This window comes from Echeneis naucrates, chromosome 6, assembly GCF_900963305.1.
Source record: "Echeneis naucrates chromosome 6, fEcheNa1.1, whole genome shotgun sequence".
Classification (NCBI taxonomy): Eukaryota; Metazoa; Chordata; class Actinopteri; order Carangiformes; family Echeneidae; genus Echeneis; species Echeneis naucrates.
Genome location: NC_042516.1, coordinates 12,287,154 through 12,308,332, shown reverse-complemented (window position 1 = coordinate 12,308,332; position 21,179 = coordinate 12,287,154). Strand labels below are relative to the sequence as shown.

General features: G+C 41.9%; 1 protein-coding gene across 3 annotated transcripts; it reads right to left on the bottom strand.

Moving 5' to 3' along the window:
• Positions 1 to 391: 391 nt before the first annotated feature.
• Positions 392 to 21,179, bottom strand: plekhg4b (pleckstrin homology domain containing, family G (with RhoGef domain) member 4B). 3 transcript variants are annotated; one of them, XM_029504970.1, is made up of 24 exons: positions 20,970 to 21,179; positions 16,098 to 16,295; positions 13,791 to 15,021; positions 10,970 to 11,173; positions 10,682 to 10,805; positions 10,021 to 10,114; positions 9,379 to 9,465; positions 8,977 to 9,093; positions 8,502 to 8,600; positions 8,124 to 8,266; positions 7,855 to 7,993; positions 7,631 to 7,753; positions 7,375 to 7,539; positions 6,330 to 7,198; positions 5,938 to 6,187; positions 5,468 to 5,557; positions 4,868 to 5,092; positions 4,459 to 4,629; positions 4,173 to 4,350; positions 3,934 to 4,050; positions 3,429 to 3,707; positions 2,721 to 2,965; positions 1,560 to 1,630; positions 392 to 734 (listed from the first exon to the last, which is right to left on the bottom strand). In XM_029504970.1, exons 1-23 carry the CDS (start codon positions 21,036 to 21,038, stop codon positions 1,586 to 1,588), a joined length of 5,262 nt encoding a protein of 1,753 aa, XP_029360830.1. In that variant the 5' UTR covers positions 21,039 to 21,179; the 3' UTR covers positions 392 to 734; positions 1,560 to 1,585. The 3 variants fall into 3 exon arrangements, with proteins under 3 accessions (XP_029360830.1, XP_029360831.1, XP_029360832.1); XM_029504971.1 differs by having other exon boundaries at positions 1,556 to 1,630; positions 20,970 to 21,038; XM_029504972.1 differs by lacking the exon at positions 1,560 to 1,630.

The following is a 21,179-nucleotide window of genomic DNA, read 5'->3' as shown; positions in this document are numbered from 1 at the left end:
AACCACAGCTGTGGTTTCCATATAATGTTTGGCTCACTTTTAACTCAAGGCTTGTGGTCAGCAAATGTCAGCTTCTGCCCTGAAAACATCCTCCTCAAACTCTGCACATTTTATAAAACGGTAGTTGCTGGTCTCAAGGTGCAGTTGAATATGTGCAAGGGTCTGTGTGTGTGGTTTTGCACTCGAGCACAGTTTATCAGTGGAAATATCTCCTAAAAGTGTGCGCATGTTTTTAACAGGTTTCATGAACAGAAGCATTTAAGTGAGCAAGTGAAACATTTGTGTGGTTAAGTTTAGCCTTTTTCTTTCCAAATATTGCATTACATTAGCCAGTGGCAGGCATATTTCATTTGATATTAATCCTCACAAGAGCAAAAATGTGAGTACAACAATGTTTTAAACTTTTTAATCATCTGTACAAACACAGGACTGGCACAAGAGAAGTACAACAATACAAGATTGTCTGTATGACTGTTATTTTCTTGTTTTGTAAAATACATAATAAAAAACTCATCTACATTATAAACACTTATTCATACCTACTTAACAAAAAATGTACAGGCCACTGGTGTACCATGTGTATATTATGTGCGAATTTCCAATTTACAGTATCATCATCAAATGCCATAAAACAGTTGCGCTTCATCTTTGAAGCTGGGCTCCACTTATTTTCTTCACCTTGTCCTGACTAACTACTGCAGCGCCAAGTAGCATTCACATCGAAGCCTTCACAGCTATGAAAAGAGAAAGGGGGTAAAAACAGAAAGAGATTTTAGAAAATCACATTTCAACATACTGTACTATCAAAATATTTTTAATATAAGTCATCATGCAATATTGCAATGCCAGTCAAGTAAAGGTGCGTGTTAAATATATTTTTAGGTTGTAAAATGACTGGCCAATAGTGTTTCATACAAGATAAATAAGGTCAATTACTTTTTTAAACTAGTGGTTTTTAAACTAACTCAATGCTCCAGTTTCGCTCTAACAAAGTTCAGGGGGAAAACATTATGTGAAAAAGTAAAAAAGTCCATAACTTTGCTGTTAAAAATACAAAAATTCTTCTGTCAAAAGTTTTAAATCTTTTGTTCTTAAGACTGTAATGTTTTCTTTCCCCTTTAGGCTAAAAGTGTGCTGCACATTAGAAGCAGCAGGTTAAGGTGGGTTAAATGGAAAATGTTCTAGTGAAGAAATGCTTTTTGCAATTAAAAACCTGCAACATGACAATGCTGAAGTTAATATTTTATACAGGCAACCCAAGCTGCATTAGAAGCCTGGAAAAACAAACATGCATGTTTAAACCCATAAAGCTCTTCAGAATGAGTGATATTTGGGTACACATATTTCACCCCAAATGAAAGATGGAAACAGAAGGAAATGAGAGGAGGAACCAGGAGGAAAGATGTTTATAACACAAATCACCAGTCAGGATGAGAGCCCTCTGACCCCATGGCCATGCAGCACACAACACATTTTCACACAGATTAGTATTCAGATGTTAATGACATTTTGGAGAAGAGACAACACATATGTCCGCTGTGGATACCAGACTTACTTACTGAGCTAAACCCCCCCCAGCTCTGAGTCAGACCACAGTAGAGAGGCCTACTGCTACATGAGAGGTCTTGCTCTGGCAAAAACAAAACAGCAAAAGTGTTGTGAGTCAAACTTTTCTCTACCACCTGCCTCGGTGTTCTCAGAGTTGGACAGCTGACTTTCAGAATTAAAGGCCATTTAAATAATTACTTCCCCTGTATACTGGTTAAAAATTGACCTTCCTAGTCTCAAGATTCATCAGAAATGAGACTCTTGAACTCAAAACCTTTCACCTTTCAATAGTACAAAATGTCCTCTTTGCTGTCTCTCTGTAAATCATTTTAAAGACCTTTTTAAGATGATCCTCAGTCACATTGGGGAGAGAATCTGTCTTTCTAATTATGTAATAGGCATTTAGCCTTTATAGCCAAATAACAATAATAATAATAATTCGTATCATTGTTTATTAAAGATGAAACAAAGAAAGAAAGAAAAAAAAAAAAAAAAGTCATCCAGAAAGCAGAATCAGTTTAGAATGATCAATGGAATGATGGAAGCTGAGATTTTTACTTATTAATATATTATTTAATATTAATTTAAGAATTTGTCAGTGTCATTAACATTGTACCAAGTTATATTATGGTAGAGTGTGAATTTTATTTTCTTCAGGGGCCCAAGATGTACAACAAATAAACAAATAAACAAGTGTGATGAATATAAATATATTTAATTCATACAAAATATAGCCAGGTTTCTGGGGAGTCCCTTGATCTATCCCAAGTATTGCATGACATTGAAGGATTTAATGTAATCTTTTTATGAAAAGCTATGCAAAAATTATCAGGAGCAATAAAGAAGGTATAAACTTAGCTCTAATGCTGTGAGTGGATTATATGTCTTTCAGTTTAAAAGTTGACAATCAAGGCATGCTCATTGAAGGCAAAGTGCTTGATGTGGTGAACTGTTTCAGATGTTTCAGAAAAGGGAATCCATGGAATATCAGAAACAGAAAAATTACAATCAAAATGCAAAAAACAGAGAGAAAGCCACAAAATATAAATGGGTATCTCCAGAGCTGTGCTCTACATGATAATATTTAACAATTTCCACATGATACAAAAGTCAAGAATTTAAACAACTGTTTCATTGTCATGAGACAGTAATGAAAATAATCAAAAACTCACTGCTGTGATGAAGTTGGTGCCGTGAGTTTGGTGGTCTTCATCTTTCTGGAATATGGAAGGAGATGTTACGGAGGAAGGAGGTGTGGAGGAGCAGAGGAAAGAAGACGACTCGTCTTCATTGTTGTTGTTGTTGTTGTTGTAGGAGTCCATGACAATGGTGGGATGCCCGGGTATTGTGAGGGTACTGAGGCCTGTTACACTGTCACTGGAGGTGCACTGTGAGGACGTCTCTGAGCTCTCAGTGACTGTGATGAGACAGAGAAGGAATATTATACTAAACTGTAAAGTTAAAGAAAAATCAACAAAAAACTGCAGCTACCAAGGCTTTATGTGTCTAACTTCTGTGTGACTTGCGTGTGGATTTTAAAACGTTCAGATGTTGGTGACCCCTAGTGGTAGCAGCAAAAAAAAAAAAAAAAAAACAACCAATGAAAAATCCTTACGTATTAGAATAACCATTCATATTTTTCCTATTTCAAATTTAGTTTTATTATTACGGTTTTTTTTCCACACACATCCTGCTGGAAGATTGTGCTGATCTGTGTGACATTGATAGCTCAAAAAATACTTAAAAAAATGGTAAAAACTCAGGAGAACATTTTGAAGAAATTAGAAATGGGCTGCAAATTATGTATTCCCTGAGAAAATTTTAAATGAGACAATAACAAAAAATAAACACAGATATGATATGTGAAAATAGCCACTCACTCATGGAGGGCTGGCTCCCTGTGTCTTGCTCCAGCTCGTCCTCCTCTATGCAGTCATAGGGCCACTGGGCAAGAGAGGGAACAGTGGACATTGGGTATGGATGTGTGTGTAGGTGAGAGGGGGAGGAGCACAGGTGGAGGTTGAGGGAACCCAGCAGGGAGGAGGACGACTGGCTGCTGGAGGAGGAGGTACTGCTGTTAGAGATGGTGGAGTGAGGTCTCTTAAACGAAGTGCAGTGTTCAAAGGAGGGCACGGCAATGGATGCCCTCATCCTAGACTCTGGAAGGGGAGAGAAAGGCAGAAAGTGACAGGAAGGTATGAGAATTCTTTCATAACGAAGGTGTGAATTTTTAGTGTCTGATAAGCCACGAATAACACCTGAGGTGTTCACTTAAAAACGACCACTGACATGAAAACACCTGCAAGAGGGAGCCAGTTTTGCATCAGTGGGAGGTAAATGAAAGAAAAAGACAGTTAGGGGAATAAACACAAACTTTCACCTCACCTGACCCCTTCATTATATAGTCAATGGCTCTGTCACTGATGGCTGCATCACTCGGCTTGATGTCCATGAAAGGTTTGCTTCCAATCCCCATGGAAACCATCTCCTGCATGCGCAACTCTGGAAAACCCCCCCCCCACATATTTCTTATTGAGAAAATGTATAAGTAATGTGCACATTTTTTATGTATTGTTATAGTTGTAGCTTGTGTGAAACCTGATAACCTGAGAGAGGAGACATACCTCTGTTTCGGAGTGCCTGCCTCCACAGGATCTTGCCAATAATGGCAGTCCACACAGCCTTGACCTCTGCAGAGCTGGCTTGAAGTATAAACGTGTCCTGAGACTTCCTGCGACGGAACCAGATCTCAAACCGCAGGCCGCTGTCTCCAACGTTTTCAGTCATACCTATTTCTGCTGTCTGAAAAAAACAACAACAAAAAAAAAAAGTCAATTCAATTTAACCATTTATTGTGATTGTTTTAAACAAACTATGTAAAATATATATTCCAAGACAATGTATTCTTACTTTAAAGGACTGTTTATAGATGTAAATGTCATATCCTCCCTCTATTTTCTTGGTCTTGCTGAAAAGGATGAGATCTTCAAACAAGAAGACATGGCGAAGGTATTTCCTCCGTCCACACCAAACTATGAACTCATCCTGGCAGCGGAGTTGACCCTGCTCTTTTAAGTTCACCTGGAAAGGAAACACGACCGGTCATGTGCGTCAAATAGAACAATACAAATCCTGGTGGGGATCTAACCTCTCTTTACTGTATACACAACAAGATGACCTCAAACTCAAAAATAGTTTTAATAGCTTCTGTCTTGCCAGGTTATCTTGTAATTATGTTAAGTGGTGCTTGGTTTTTACACTGACATCAAAATACTCGTCTCAACAATACTTGGCTCTGCCTTCATGCAATTCTGCTTACATCGCAACCTCGAATGGCGTCCATAGCCAGTAGGTCGTTGCCGTGGCGAAGCTGAAATTTGACCAACTCCTCTGCGGTGCGTAGGTCGCTCAGCTCCTGCTCCTGGGACTGGCTACACTCCTTAATCAGGTCTTTCAGCAGCAGGGCATATTTACTCATCCTCTGGATTGGCTTCAGCAGGTAGGACGCCAGGTCCATCTTGTCCCCGAGCTCTACCTGCTTATTCTGGAAACACAGTCACAGTCAGGAAGACTATTGTGGGGCTATTGAGTTTATATATCCTGAAAGTCATTTTAATTTTGAGGTCACATTTTCAAAGAATTGTGACAAAGATATGAGAGGAGGAATATTTTAAAGCCTTCAGTGCCCTCAGCACTTTTTTTCAATAAAAACTCTAATATATCTGTCCTACCCTGAGATTTCAAAGGGTAAGCGGTTTCAATTTATATCTGTCTATATCTTTATATTAATATCTGTTAACTGAACAAATACAGATGGTTTTTTTGGGGGCGACTCTCCTGACTGTCCAAAACTTTAAATACATTGATGATACGTCACTCTTGTAATGAATGTAAGTAGAGCCTGAGTTTTCAGACATACCTTAAAGAATTCGTTCCCGTGGCTGCTGAGCAAAGTGTCAGATTGGGGCTTATTCTTGCTGTACAGAGCATACATCCCAAACTGATCCTCCTGCACACAATATTAACAAGTCACAACACTGACTACAGTAAAGAGCATGCTGGCATCTCAGTGTGCTATGAATGAGTCAGCTCTTTAGCGACTGTAAATGTAATTTTATGTGCTCTGCCATCAGTTACTCATTAAGCTGCTGACACGTCTCTTAAATACCTGGGTATGCAAACCACAATAGCAACATGACAGTGAAATCATGGCACTATACTGGAAACGCTGCATTAAGCTGTTTTAAGAAAAGCCACTATCTGTAGTTAGAGACTGTATGTAGAGACATTATTATGGTGTCAGTTGATGAGAGCCAACAGACCTGACTGCTGTTTTTAAACTGTCACCGTGCTGCCTTACTGACTGATTAACTGGCTGTGTGGACTCACGTGTCTGAGAAAACAGCTGCTGATGGACAGCGGGGAGTGGGCACAGGACTCTAGCTCCTTAAGGAAGTACTGACAGTGAAAGTCCCACAGTTTCTCCACATTCCCAAAAATTATGCTGCGCTTCCCCCGTAAGTCCTGGGGCAAGTCCAGGCGCTCCATCTCAGGAAAATAGTGCTCAATGATGTAGCTGAGGGAACGCACATACTCCCTCTCTGTGAAGATCATCTCATCCATGATGTGCTTCACTTTACTGGTGAAAAGAAACACATAACAGGATGTAAGACTAATTTGATGAAATGATATTTACTGTCTTTCCCTGGTTATGTTTTCCTTGCCCCCTCATTAACATAAAGTGATATTCCAGTTTCTATATCAGTGATTTTCCTCTTCACCTGCTCTGTTTCTTGCCATCTCCATCAGTGCGTCTGCTATGAGTCCTGGAGGGCGTGGACATGCTGCAGCTGCGCCCTAATGCAGGGTTCATCACATCCGGTCTCTGCAGCTTCTTCTCTGCAGACACATTATTTGCCACCTCCAAACCCTTAATATACACCCCCGTATAACCGTGAATGTGGCTGACATCTGTGTGACCACTGTCTCTCGGTGACAACTCATAGCTCATGGTCTTCTTCATGATCTTCTTCATTGGCTGCTTGCGGAGGCGGGCGGCCCCTGTGTAGGTGGGCTCCGAGTGGCACGAGATGGTGGAGTCGATGGTGCAGTCGCTGTCTGTGTCGTCAAACATGGGCGGACTCTGCCTCAGTTTGCTGTCACAGTTGGGCGGGAAGATGAAGTGTGATGAGGAGATTGAACTGGTGGGGCTTTTGGAGAAAGGCCCCGCCGAATGAGGCTTGTCATCCTCAAAAGTCAAAGGTGTAAGTGCCCCAGGTAAAAGCACACATCCATTAGCTTCATGCTCTTCTGTTGTGGCGGTCAGACTCTCTCCGGTCTTGAAAGAAGGGGCAGCATCACCAGCTATGGAATTCTGAGCCGTCGTCACTGCTTGGGCCAAAGTCTCTTCAAGCTGCTGTTTGGTCTGCTGACATTTGTGCCACACTGTGTTCCACTGCTGCAGCTGCTGATGGCTCTCCAGTGAGAGCACCATGTCATTTAGAGTGCTGAAATTGTCCATAGAGAACTTGGATGCCTCAGTGTAATAATCCTGCAGGATCTGAACCATGGATGGTGAAAGTGTGACACCTGTACTGTCCAGGCTGAGGTGATGGAAATAATCCTGACAGTGGTCCATCCACTGGTTTGCCTGGAAATTTGAAAGGCTGGTTTAAAATTCGAATGTATAAATAAATAAATATTCTAATCAGATTCATGTAAAACAGATTAATAGCATTCAGCTTTGAGGTCTTTATTTAAGAATATACTGAATAATAATAAAAAAGAATTTGAATTATATCATAAGGTTTGTTTTCTAATACTCACCGAGTCGTAGAACTCGTGCAGGTTGGTTAGGATGTCTAGTTGGGCCTTCCTCTGCTCCACTCTGCTTAGCATGGATCCCAGATGCTGCTTAAAGTCGAGCAGAACTGATTCTGGAAGAGACTCAGGAGACTCTTTCACAAGCTGCAGGCCATGCCGCTGTTGGTGCTGTCAGGATAAAAGTGAGATTAATTTAGTGTTGAAAAATGGACTTCTAAATGAATTTACAAGGACTCGATTAAAAAGTGGCACTACATACCAGAGATTCTTGGATAAACCGGTCCAAGCACTCTCTCATCTCCTTAATCGTGGCCACAGACAGAGTTAGTGATTCCAAAGGGGCAAGGTGCTTCTCTCCCTCTACACTGAACCACATCTTGATCTGAAAGGAGAGCATTTTCCACCTATTTGTTATGCCACTTTGTACTGAGAGCAGAGATAATCTGCAGCACATGGCTGGAGAGAAATGAAGTCTGATGTCACCTGTTGTGTTTGCTCCTCAAACCGGAGCACCTCCAGCAGGCTCTCTAACTGTTTCTGAGACTTGTTGGATAACATCACAAGCTTATGAACCTCTTCATCTACTTGGTTGTACAGTGCAGTCAACATATCTACAGCATCCCTGATGGAATGGAAGGAAAACATGGTAAAACAAACGGGTTATTATGGGAAGTTTTTTTTTATTTTTTTTAAATCATCACAGATACCACTCATGATGGCAGTTGAGTGTCTATTCGTCCTTCCTGCAGTACCTGTAGTTCTCATTCTCGCAGGCCTCTTCCTTCCTGATGCGGGCAAGGACAGTTCCTCCTTCTAGACGCAGTCTGTTTAGACGGGTATCATCTAGCACACAGGTCATGAGATGTCTCTGCTGTTTCATCACATTTGACACCTCCTGAAAGGCAAAATAATAAATACAAAAAAAAATTCAAAGACAAACGAAGTGAAACATCTGCTTTGTTTTAAACTCAAAACAAAATACTGCCAAGTTTATTGCTCTTGAGTACACAAAGATCATGGAAGTTAACCATAAAACAGTCCTCAGTTGTTTACTCCAGCAGGGAACTATTCTCTGTCAGCAAACACGCATAAAACAGGATGCCAGAGAGCCCAGGAGGGCTGAGTCTGACCTCTGAGGTCTTCAAGTTGCCCCTGTTGCTCAGTGTGCTGATAGACTCCTGTAGCGAAGTGATGGCTGCGCTACAACTGCTGGCAAATGGTTCAATTTTCTGTGAAAGAGACACAAATAAAAGAACCGGAGAGAGAAAAGAATAAATAACAGAGTCAAAATGTTGCAGATTTTTAAGCTTGGCAGGCCTTTCAGGAGAAAAGAGAAGTGTCCTCTGCCCAAACTATGCAGGGCTGAGATAAGAAAATATAATAGAATTCATATTCCCATTCCTGAAAATGATAATGTTTCAACCAGAGAAGCCATTGTAACTATACATAGCCTTGGCAAAACAGCAATTACTATAATTTTCTCTTTTCTCTTAGAGACAAAAAGCATCCAACGGTAAACTTCAGTCCCCACCCTGGCCAAGCCCTGAAATAAGTTTACAAATAGAGTACGTGGGCCCCTCGTCCAGCCACCTTCGTCACACCCACCTGTCTGAAGTGGATCCAGTGGTTGTGGTCGTAGCGGAAGGTGCCCTCCAAGTCTCGTGTTAGCTGGGTTTGGTCGATGTGTTTGTGGAGGGCCTTCAGAGATGACAACGTCTCAGTCTGTGGCAAGAAAGGGAAAAACATCAACATACATTCGCACACACACACACACACACACACACACACACACACACACACACACACAGAAATACCCTCAGAGGGTGTCTCCTCTCCACAACTATCTTCAACTACCCAAAGGTCAACTCCTGCTCATGTATAATCTCTGACATTCAGGCTTTTACCAATGAGATGAGATAGGAATTCAGTAGTTGAGGATAATCTTATTTATCAAATCTACTTTATTTGAGATAACTTATCCAACAGGTAGTAAAAGTCCGTCTTTACCTGCACATTGATGTCTCGCTCAGATTTAGCAGCTGCCTCCTTGTCCACCAGGAAGAGAATTGTGTAAAGTGCATTTGGTACCAAAGCCTGAAACGCACGTACATGCCACTTTTATGGTATTTTTAAATGTAGAAAATAAAAATTACAAGACATGTTAATTTCCCAAGAAGAACAGCTAAATACAGTGAAATCAGCATTCAAAGTGACTGCTAATGCACATGTTGTGGTTTACAGAATTATCCGCCTTACATCAGAAAGCAACTCATCATCGTAACATGATGATATGTCTCTGGTGAGCTGGCTGCAGCCAACCCACTCCCAGTATGTGGTTAAAAACAGACAAGTAAGCACAGGCTTCTCCACAAGAGCCCTGAGGCCAGCCTTTTTCAGAAAAAATGTCTTAGAAGTGGAAACACTACAAATTTAAGGTGTGCCCATAAAAACACACACCCACACACTGTGGCACAGATTTAGAGGCAGAACAATTGGAAATGTGTAAGGAATTTGATAACGTAGTAACTCAGGGAATGAGAGAGAAACAGCATCACACAGCTCAAAACAAAGAAACAGATTTCGCAGGACCTGATGAGAAATCTTTGGGTGTGTTGGAGGGTAATTACATATTTTCCACTGCAGGCTCACCTGCAGTTCAGACAGCGATGCCAACAGAGCTGGTACAGGCTGCTGCTTCCTGCTGTCTATTACAACAGCTACACCTTGATGACGCCTTTCTTTCCTGAATCCAAAACATCAGAGTTATTTCACTGTCTTCATCAAACAGCTAAGTGAATGCAATTCTGTAGTCTGTCAGCTAAGCTGTAGGTGCTGCCTGATAAAAGAGGCAAACCTAAACCTCAGACATTTATTTTGTGTAGCCTTGATGAAGGTATAATATTTCCTTACAAAAGCCAAGCATGAACAACTATTCAGCAAGGCCTATTCCTATGAACAAGAAACCTAACAATGATAATTCCTTATATTAAAATAGTAACTTTCTCAGCAATACTTTAAGTATAATAGCATTTAGGAGTACATCAGAATTTAACAAATGTTTTATGAGAAACTAGAAAGTGGTTATAACTGTTTAATAAAGTTAAACATAGTTGTAATAACACAAAATATCTCCTTTATCAAAGGAGGCAGGATAATATGTGGCCTTAATAGAAGCACTTTTTCATCCCCAAAATTAAAAATGTAAAATGCACGTTTAAATTCTAGATGGGAGGATGAGCACCAAAAAAGGAAATGTGTGAGGGTTACTAATGTTACTGTCAACACAGATATTATATGTAATGTGACTTACCGCAGTGTGGAGTAGTAGTAGCCCAGTAAACAGGTGAGGTCATTGACTGTGCAGCTCTCACCTGCCCACACGTGAGCTTTAGTGCACACCTGCACCACTGCCCTCCCACTGCGATCCCGGTTTCCTGGAATGGAGACGGTTAGTGAGAGGGTTGGCACTTAATAATCACAGGTGTCCATCAGTTCATCCAGCAAATATGAACTTATTGAAGCTTTAGAGTGTTGTGTCAATGCGTTAGACTAGACAATGAGGATGTGATGCTTGTAAAACAAACAGACTCTTCTCTACCTGGCAAAATCACAGCACCGGATGAGAGCAGCTTTTGATTAACCGCGGATGCCAGTTTGGGGAGGACTGGGCTGCTGTCATATGTAGAGCTGGATACGGAGGCCAACCTGACGGCGGCTCCGTTGGCGGCCTTAGGACTGTGGAATTCTTCTCCACTTTGTTTGCGCTGCCTGCTCTCAGCACTGATGCTGTCATCACGCTGTCCTGTGGAGATAATTAAAGACAGTGAGCACAAAAGTAACAGACCGTCTAAGTGATATTTACTGTCCAAAAAATACAGTCCAATTCGTAGAAATTAGAAGTTTCCTTTCACCTTAGTGCTTTCTGATGACCATGATACCTGATGAAACAAGTGTTTACTTGTGGTAATGTAGGTGTGCTCTAGTAGTGAGTTCACACTGACTCATAATGGAGACCAGGTGTTTAGTCAGCTTGAGTCATGGGTAGCTCTCGGGCTATTCACCTCATATCTTCACGTCCTCCTCACTCTAGGCTCTGTTTATAGGAATGCTGCTCCTGACATTCCCAAGTGGTACTAAAGTTTTTTTTTTTTTTTTTTTTTGACTTGATCTTATTCCTAAAGTAGCGAGGCAACATTCAAACCTCTGCACAGAATCTCGATGTGCAACTTGACTGGGATTTGGTCAAAGAAGGAGATAAAATGGACTCCAGTGTACAGCAGAATTCTAGCAATTCATTATTAGTCCACTACAGATATTACAGGTTTTTTCCCTTATTATCTGAAAATGATGTTTATATTAATTTACTATACTTTAACACTATTTTACTACATAAATATATTTTTTTAACATTATTTACTGACAGGACTAAAACCTTGATTGGCTACTGGTCGACTATTGGCTGTGTCTGATGGGCACCTGTTGTGCGTTGTCTTTTTAAACAGTTTGAGGCCTCTTTGCATTGTTATCCCCCTTTTTGTGACAGTAAACCCACCCAGCTCAGCCTGTATTGTCTTCAAACAGTCGGTGCATTTCCTGTGCGACTGTGTGGCAGGGCTTGTGTTTGCTGCATGTTTCCTAAATTGCTTTGTTGTCAGAGGAAGTGACAAAAGTAGAGTAAAGCCTCCCGAGTATTGTCCTGTGTGAAAGTTTGTTTTTTTGTGTACTCTACTTGATGCAATTTGATGCCATCAACAGAGTTAAACCTGCACTGTTTGCTGATTTGACATTACTGATTACATAAATAAAAGATTATGCATTCTGATGTTTTCATACAGCAAAATTTTCAGTATATGACAAGTAATTTAACGCTTGCAGTGTACTTTTTTTTTAGAGTGGTGTGAGTCATTGCAAGTTTGTTCTCTTGTTTCTGGAGTGATTGGACTCTCCAAAGACACAAGGCGGATTTTGAAAAGGTTTTTTCCCCCGTGGATCCCCAGTGGCTGATTGGTTCACAAAGGAGACTTTTGTAAATGAGGCAGCCCATCTGAGATCAGTGCAACCCCCAGCCCCAGTAACACTGCAGGGTCATCTCATTGTGGGATGATGGGAGCCCTGTGGTTAGTTTACAGGGTTTACAGGATCCTTTGTTGCTTTTGAAATGTTGTGGGAAACCTGCTTTGCAACAGTTGACATACAATCCCCTCTGAGGTAATCTCAGCAACAGAGATGGGATTTGACTACTGTATTTTTGCTGAGTGGAGATGCAGTGTAAATAAGTATATAAATGACTTATTTTAAAAATCTAAAAACAGTTTTGCACAGTACACTGCCTGGGCTCAATACATCCAGGCTGTTTTCACCTTACATTTCAATTCACGGAAGAGGCTGTGTTTTCTAAAAACAGCACCATTCCCAGTGTGGTATTCACACACTGCTGCTTTCCTGATCTACCCAGTATGAACCAACACAAAACAAAACATACTGACAGTGGTAAAGAAAACACAGGGCTGTTGCTAAAGTTCTGTTTCCAGGGTTGGGCGATATATGTGCCTCCTTAACATACCAAAAAACACACAGCATGAGCTTTGAAAAGCAGTCTGTCACCAATGACAGCATTAATGCTTCAGAGATATGAGCTGTCTCAGCTCAGACTTCAGTTCCAACCACCTGACTGAAATGTTGTAACCAGTCCTGCTGCAGGCTATGATTGCACATCCTGACTAATACCTAACTATTAGGAGAAAAACTTTCATTCCCTCAGGTTACATTATTTATTAAGAGATATATGTTGAGCTATGGACTGAATAAAAGTATATATTACTTTCTTTCAAGATACATTTTTGATTAATTAAAAAATCTGAATAGAATCTGACAAGAGTACATTTTTTTTCTTTGTTTTGATTACTGTCCCAGAAATACCAAAACAGACAATGTAATGCATTGTCTGTGCGTCCGTCAATACTTAGTTGTGACAATAATAAGTCGCCTTCGCTGATATGTGGCACTGGGTCATTTGTTCCGCTGATAATAGGTCCTCTTTATATGATGTTTAACAGGGCAAAACAGTAGCTTCAGCAGGGACTATTTTCAGCTGTGGATTAATCTTATTGTAATTTAGTCCGCATGAACAACAGAAGCACAATGTCATGGGCTTCTCAAACTTCACAATAAACTTCCCACAGGGATCATAGAAGATGCCACCCACTAAATCAGTGTCACACACTGACTTCTATTGAATTGAGTGGAACGCAGAGGAACAATCTATATTTGGCTTTGGCTTCACAGGCAAAAGGTTTTATAAAAGGTTTTAAAAATAACAAAATGCATGGACAACGTACACAGTTATTATCAGTAAAGTGTACCGAAAGGTATTAAGCAAAATGGCTCCTTTCAAGTAGCATCAGCACAACATTACACACCTGAATCCTCTTTGCTGTTTCTCCTCTCTGAACCAGGAAAAGCTGCTTCCACATCCAACTTTCCAAAACGAAGAGCATAGCCATTCATTAGCTTTTTGGGTGAGATGCTAACTGACCCTCCGGAGGAAGAGCGCTCCCGATGGCCTTTAATCTGACCTGCTTTGTTAGTCCTCTCAAGTGACTTTGAGCGCCGTTCTGCACGTCTTTCTGCACTCCGTAAGCCCCTCTGTAAGTAAAGCAAAGGTGTGCTGGGTCTGGAATCATCACCACTCAGCCAGCCCCGGCTACCCAACCTTCGAGATAAGTGTTCCCTGGGGGAGGTCCGGGTGTCGGGGCTGCTGCCTGCTGTCCCTCTTCTCTCTCTTAGACTGCCATTGTGCTCTGGGTTTTCCTCCAAAATTGACTCAGAGCTGGACCCCAGGCTCATGGGGTTCTGCAAGGCCTCCATGTAAGATTTTCTGAAAAGTCTCCTGCTCTCAAAAGCTACAGAGTCCCTCGGGATGCGACATCGAGGGCCTGGGCTGCTGAGGTCTGTACTAAAAGAAAGCATCTTGGACCCTCTTTCTCTCTCAGCGTTGTCCTCATCCCCCTGTGCAATCCCACACTCTTCAATGGGTCTCTCAATCTTAATGATGGGTGCAGCAGTGCCTACTCCACTAGTGGGACTCTCACAGCTTGGGTCCGTGTGGTTTCTGCTTGGTGACATGGGCTCAGAGAAGATGGAGTCAGCTCCATGTGAGTGCAGGGACTCTCTGGAGCTGCGGTGGCTATCCAGAGTCCCAGTGGAACCGCTTGTGCTGCAGGTGCTGAGCTGGCCACGGAAGCCAGCCCTGCTGCAGCGGGCTTGCATAATGGTGTCCGACGTGCTGCTGACAAACAGAGGGTTGACCACGTTCTTCCAAGGTGTCCTATACACAGAAGTACCAGTGGTGAGCAGGCAGTTCTGTAGTGGATGCAGGTTTCGGTCACGTGCTACATTCTGCAGGAACTCAGCTGTGAAGATGCTGCCATACATGCTCTCTGCAATGGGGATTTCTGCAATGGCCTGCCCACTGGCCGACAAACATTTTATCACTACCTTGGCAGTCTTGCGCCCTAAAGGAACTATCTGGAGATAGAAGTCTCCTTGTTTTAGTCGGACTTTGTGCAGTGGGGCAAGCTGCAGGACCACTTTCTCATGGATACAGAGAGGCCATCCCTCATGATAGAACAACAGTCCTCTGAACCTCACCTGAAAGAAAAAAGAGAAGTCAATAAGTACCCTCTCCTGAATAACATTATTATGATCTGCGTGTGTCAGGGCTCAGCTGTGGTACACTTTGCATCACTTCAACACACATCTGTGAAGCTGTGTTCAAACACATGCTTAACTGTAATGGAGAGCTGAGATGTTTTCATGGGACGCACTGACTGGATGAATCACTGTCAGTGTTCATTTAACTAAAGAGGAAAACCTGTCTGATCAGGCCTGGTTTCACAGCAACCACAACACAAATCTTTACTGTGACAGCATCAAATAACAGACCCTGAGAGGGAGCAAAGGCATAGAGCTCAAGGGTTGGCTTTTTTAATCTCTTATGAATGTCAAGGCAAAGAGGATGTGATCTTCCTCTGAAGCCTCTCATATTGCCTGCAATACAAAGACTCTCCTGCATAGCAAGCTGTTCTCAGGGGCTAGGCATAGGTGAAACTATTGGTCTGTGGCTATCGTCACAGTGTAATCACCGAAGGGATGAATACAGAGGAATAAAGTTTCAGTGCTTTGGTCGTAGAGCCCTAACTCACAGCAATCAAAGCTTTTGAAAGAGAATATTGAGTTTCACTTTTGACATAAGAGTCCATGGCAGCTTTTCAAACAGACCACAGTTTCCCTCTATTTCAGCTTGTTTTGGGAACAATAATCAACTCTGTCTCAGCCTGGTGCTTTCTTCCTACTCAGAAAAGATATTCGCACTCAGCAGCAACATTATTCTCACATTCGCATTTCACTAACATTTTGGTTTTATCACGTCAGTTGCTTATCTGTCAAGATGAGAATGTTTCAGTGTTTGACTTCTCAAAGAAAGCACGAAAGTTAGCCTGTCCTGACACTGACAAACGTGTTTGAGAGCCGTTGTTATTATGCAACTATTTTATTTTCTCCTCATGCCTCCTGAAACATGGCCAACAGTCTTGCCGGAAATCACTGATGTCAGGAACATTAGATCTCTGACTTCTGCAGAAAGAATTCAAAAACAAATTTAAGTAAGCATTCTTGGCTTTCTCTATGTAACCTCAGGTGCTCTGTTGGTGAGACCAACTACTCACACAGGTTTCTTGTTGGATGATCTGCAGAATCCTCTTGGCAGGAAGCAAGAAGTCAATGAGGCAGCGGAGGCCGTCTCCACGGTACTGCCGCTCCACCACGCTGAAGAGCTGCCACAGGACGGTGGAGGCAGTGGCTGTAAAGGGGCGGTACAGGGCTGACAAGGTGCTCTGGATACAGTTGTCCAAAGACTCAGCGTCCTAAGGGGGGAAAAAAACAACAATTTAGGGTGGAAATGTTACATATATGTTGTGCGATCGTCAACAAGGTTAGATCAGCGGGTACTTGGCATTTTTGGCTTGGCTCCCTTTTTAGGTCATTTTAGTGACTGCCATATCAGTTGTGGCTGAGCAGGCTACCACGCCACTGGGGCATCGCTGCCTTAGCCTCCTTTAAAACTAATTCAAAACAAAAAAGGACACAAAATTTATCTGGGTTTCAAAGCTAGAAATTCCCTCTTTGTTAATTTTTTCAGAAAATGCACACAGGAATAACAGAAACTATCTAATTTATGAGGGTGTGGCATCTCTTTTTGCACTTGTATGACCCCTTAAAAAAGAAAAGCATCTCATTGTGAGGCCTCACCACAGGTCATAGCCTTAATGTTGACACAGGCTGTGACCGTGTCAACCTGAGTGATTTTTCTTCTTCATGTTTGAAGGTTTTTAGAGATGTGACGTAGTATATTTGCTGAGTCACAGACTCAGAGAAAAGTGTTTACTGTTATCCATCATTGGATTTCTCTGGTTGCCCTTTTAGGGATATTTGCGCGCTGGTTAGTAACTAGGTTAAACTTCCTGCATAAACAACAATTCAACTGCATGAAAAAAAAATACAATTCTCATCTACATGTTCAACTACATAGTCATACAATTGCCTATGCACAAAATTTATGAAGAATTATCCGGCTTGGCAAAAGAGTCAGGAAGTTTAAAGATGACAGGAAACATTGCATGTCTGCCATGATGGTCTTTCCATGAGAGAGGGGAAACACCTGGTAGGAGTGACATCACCATCAGCGGACAAACATCCAAACTGGAAAGTCCAGACTGGACTCCAGTTCTGGCAGGGAAGGTGCAATGTAACCCTCTAATAACAACCATGTCATCATTGATTATTAGCTGACCCTTACATGACCTCAGTGATCCCACAGCAAAACAGGTGACATTTTAGTTACAACTTGTCCCCGACTGAGATGGGACATTTTGGATGAGAGCGGTCCTAGATGGGGTTGACCTATCATAGTTATGTTCACTGTTCAGGCTGTGACCTTCCTCTCAGCAGTGACAGCCAAGGCCAAACAGCCCTCGGCTATCTTCCCAAATGGAACACAACAGTGGAATAGAGACATCTGCCTCCAGTGATAACCACACAGATAGATGGCAATGCCAGGGAAAGTCCCACGCCATGACAACTGTGTACAATGTTGAAGAACGTGGGGGTTGAGCTGAGCAGCTCCTCACAGCTAACTTTCCCGTGAATGTCAGTGCTCCTCATTTACATGACAATAAGATTGTGTAAAAATTATGTGTAGAAAGACAGACTTGGCCTGAGCTTGGATGAATTCAGCCTGCCAGAGAGCCCATGTTTCACCCTTTGCAGGATCTGTCCTGTTAATCTAAGCAGCTCAGGACCATCAATTAGAGGCGAGTGAGTACAGTTCAGTGCATTGGTACACACATGCCACCACTCTACTACAAGGCGCTCATTGTGTACTCCGCCTCTCAAAGTGGTATGTGCTGTACAGTGTTGGTGCCCTGAAACAAAACGCCTACCTCCATTAGCAGTCAGCCAGCTTTTAGTGAGACAAAAATGTCTCTGGGCATTAGTCACTGTTGCACCCGGGAGGCAAAGAATAACATTTTATTGGAGGAAAGCTAACAATGGGAGGAAAACCCTCACTACATAGTTAGGACAGAGCAGCAAGTTTCTCTTCAGGTTCCCAAGGCAGAAAAATACAGTGGCACCAACAGGAGCAGTGTTTTCAAGACCCATTACTCAATCGCAGATACTTGAGCTCCCAGATACAGAAAATGTTTGTCAACTAGGAGAGGCTGTAATCCAATGCAACAAAAACCCACATTTGTCTGAGCAAAGGGTTCATAACACTGCATTTACAGCCAAAGCTGTCACGAAGAAACAACACATCATCACTGTGAAGATGACATATTGTGCAAGGGACAATAGATGCAGTTTTCACATTGTCAGGAAGGTATTTGAAGCTTTACAAAAAGTGTCACCTGGCTAGTGGGAGACATATCTGCGTGTCTCAGCAGAGTGACTGAGCTAAGCCGCCAGAGCGGAGCTTCCCATCCGCTCCGAGCCACAGAGGAATGCAGTGTGTATGGTTGTGTATGTCTAGCCTCAGACCTTCAGCCAGGACAAGAGTGGAGCGGGAAGTCCCACCCCATCTGCTGCCAGGTCCTTGTGAGCGACTGTCTGCGTGATGGAGGACCGAGGTTGTAATTAATGGCTTCATGCTCCAGGTGGGACAGTTTTGTCTGTGCTGTTAGCAAACCAGCTGTTCAAGAAGTATGTAAGCAGGCCAAACAATGGGGAGTTGGTGTGTGATGGTGGTGATGGGGTCTCTCGGGAAAACAGGCAAACTGAGAAGATAGATGATGAGGTTTGATTCTAGAGCAAATCCTGCAGTGCAGAGGGCGACATCAAATGTGGGAAAAAGTGTTAGTTAAAAATGCTAAAAGTACAGTCACTCCTAAGGTATGTGTCAAAGAGAAAAAAATAAAATAAAATAAAAATAAACAGAGTTGGCGGTGGGAGGGGGTACATCACAGAGAAACAAAGGCTGAGATGCACACAGAGACTGAAAGCTAGTGAATACGAAGTGGTCACTGACACATTTAGTGGGTCAGGGACACAAAAGGCACTGCCTGCCAGGCCTCCAGTGGAGCATGAAGCCACCAGGGGAGTGTAACAGGAGAGCCCTGGAGCCCCCATACAGCCTGCTCACTAACAAACCTGCCAACAGCCTCAAAGGCAGCGGGCTGACAAAGGCCACAGGTTGCTCAGACCTGCCCTGCTGCCAGGATGCCAACAAAGGGACCTAGTGAGACCTCAGCATTGAGCCAGAGATTCATTCAGCTTTTGCTCTGCATCAGGAGAAACCCTATCTTATGAGAGGCAGATAGGAGAGTGGCTTGGATATGACTCTGTACTATTAAACTTGGAAGAAATGCAAGAACAACAGCGAGCCTTATTAACTATAGAGACAGAGATAACCGAGAAGGTAACACTTAAAAATGCCGGACAAATTCAATGTTTGATCAAAACATTTACTCCTTTATATTAACTTTAAGGCTTAGTTTAACACCCATAATTAGACATGGAAATGAGCTGTACTTTAACACATCCCCATACATTACATACAAACATACTTTTCTCTCTGACACCACAGAGCACACTCTTCAACCACACAATGTTTAAAAGCCATTGTAAAAAGACACCTAAGTAAATGTTATAATGTTATCTCAACAGATAAACTTTAACCCTGAGAGGCCCGTACTGACTGTGTGACACAGTGAGGTTTGTTGGGTGAAGCTCACCAATAATAGAAGTCTGGAGGTGATAAACTGGCCCACCCACTTAAATTAGCTATTTTCAATTTCACATTTACATTCCTGATTGTAAGGGTAAAGGTAAAGAGGCTAGGAATGATCTGTTAAATGTATCTTTTAACTATTTTACCATTACTATATTCAGTTTTTTTTTTAACTAGTCTTGAATAAAACTAAATAATAACTATACTGTAGCGTAATGAAATAGCGCACTTGTGTTCATCCTATAAATTCCCATGTTCACTGTGTCAGAAAATTTTGCCATTGGCAGGATATTTTTCCTGAGTAGCTTCAGATAGCCCCACAGAGTTCAGACGGATAACCTGTATACAATACAACTCACTTGTTAATACACACAATCAATCAATTTTGATTGTGCCTTTGCATAAAAGAAAAACCAACAAGAAAGTAAAAGTTTAAAGCCGCAGATCTTTCACCCAATCAGAGAAGTGATGTGCTGTGACAGTGCAGACAAAAGAGATGAACAAAGTCTGTTGATACCTCCGCAGGGCAAATATAGAATAGATGCATACCAAAACAAGCAGGAGGGAGAAAAAAGGGCAACAAAAAACAACAACCCTCACTTATCATTTGTGTGATTTACTAACAGAATGTAAGTGTATTTCTCCTGTTCTAACAATGAAATTAAAACTATTTTATAATACACACTATTTATATTTATGTGTATTAGCCTCCAGGTTTAGTGTTTAGTTCCCTTTCAAAACTGTCCTATTTTGTCTGTAATCATTGAAGAGCATCAATATGTTTAACTTAGTTGATATTCGATGATGAAGAACACATTGAAGAGAAATCAAAGAATAATTTCAGTCCCACTGCCTTTATAGCAAAAAGGTGAGTAAGTGACAACAACATTTTACTAAAAAATAGAAGCATGCACACTTGCATGTAAAAAAAAGAAATAACCTATGCATGCCTATGTTGAGTAAAGTCGTGATCCTGGATAATGTAATTCTGTCCTCCCCTCCTCCCTGACTTAATGCATGTGTAAAAACCTGCCTGCTGTTTTGGCTGCAGAGCAAGAAGTCAAAATATCAGCTGTCTACAAGCTGAGGCATTGAAAACATCAATCCTCTGAATGTACACAGCAGCACGCCAACAAACACCCCAGATTATAGTCACTGAAGGTTCCTGGGAAGCCAGGTTCACAATTAATACAAAGGGAAACGTTTCACACAACTCACTCAGCTTAGTCACACAAGCAGTAATCACACAACAGCAAATTCCAAAAGTCATAGTAAAACTATGGTGAAAAATTCTAACCATATTTCCAGCTCGTACCTTAATACTCAGGTAGTTGTCACAACTCCGGGACTTTGCTCTGGAGTGCATTTTCCCCAATGACAGCATTTGGACAGCAAAACAAAAATCCTCAACTTCAGTAAATAAATAAATGTCATCAACTCCAAGTGGCGAAGTCCCGTGTCCGATCTGCTCTGTAAGTGCTGGAAGTCATTTCTGGGATAGCAACAGGTCCATTCCTCTCCCCTC

Excerpts from the sequence above, each read along its gene's own strand:
- plekhg4b (XM_029504970.1), bottom strand. The coding sequence starts at position 21,038 with ATGCTGTCATTGGGGAAAATGCACTCCAGAGCAAAGTCCCGGAGTTGT. Across the intron at positions 4,630-4,867 it reads ACGCCATTCGAGGTTGCGAT|GTGAACTTAAAAGAGCAGGG; the intron begins GTAAGCAGAATT and ends TTTCCTTTCCAG. Across the intron at positions 1,631-2,720 it reads GCACCAACTTCATCACAGCA|AGCAAGACCTCTCATGTAGC; the intron begins GTGAGTTTTTGA and ends TGTTTTTGCCAG.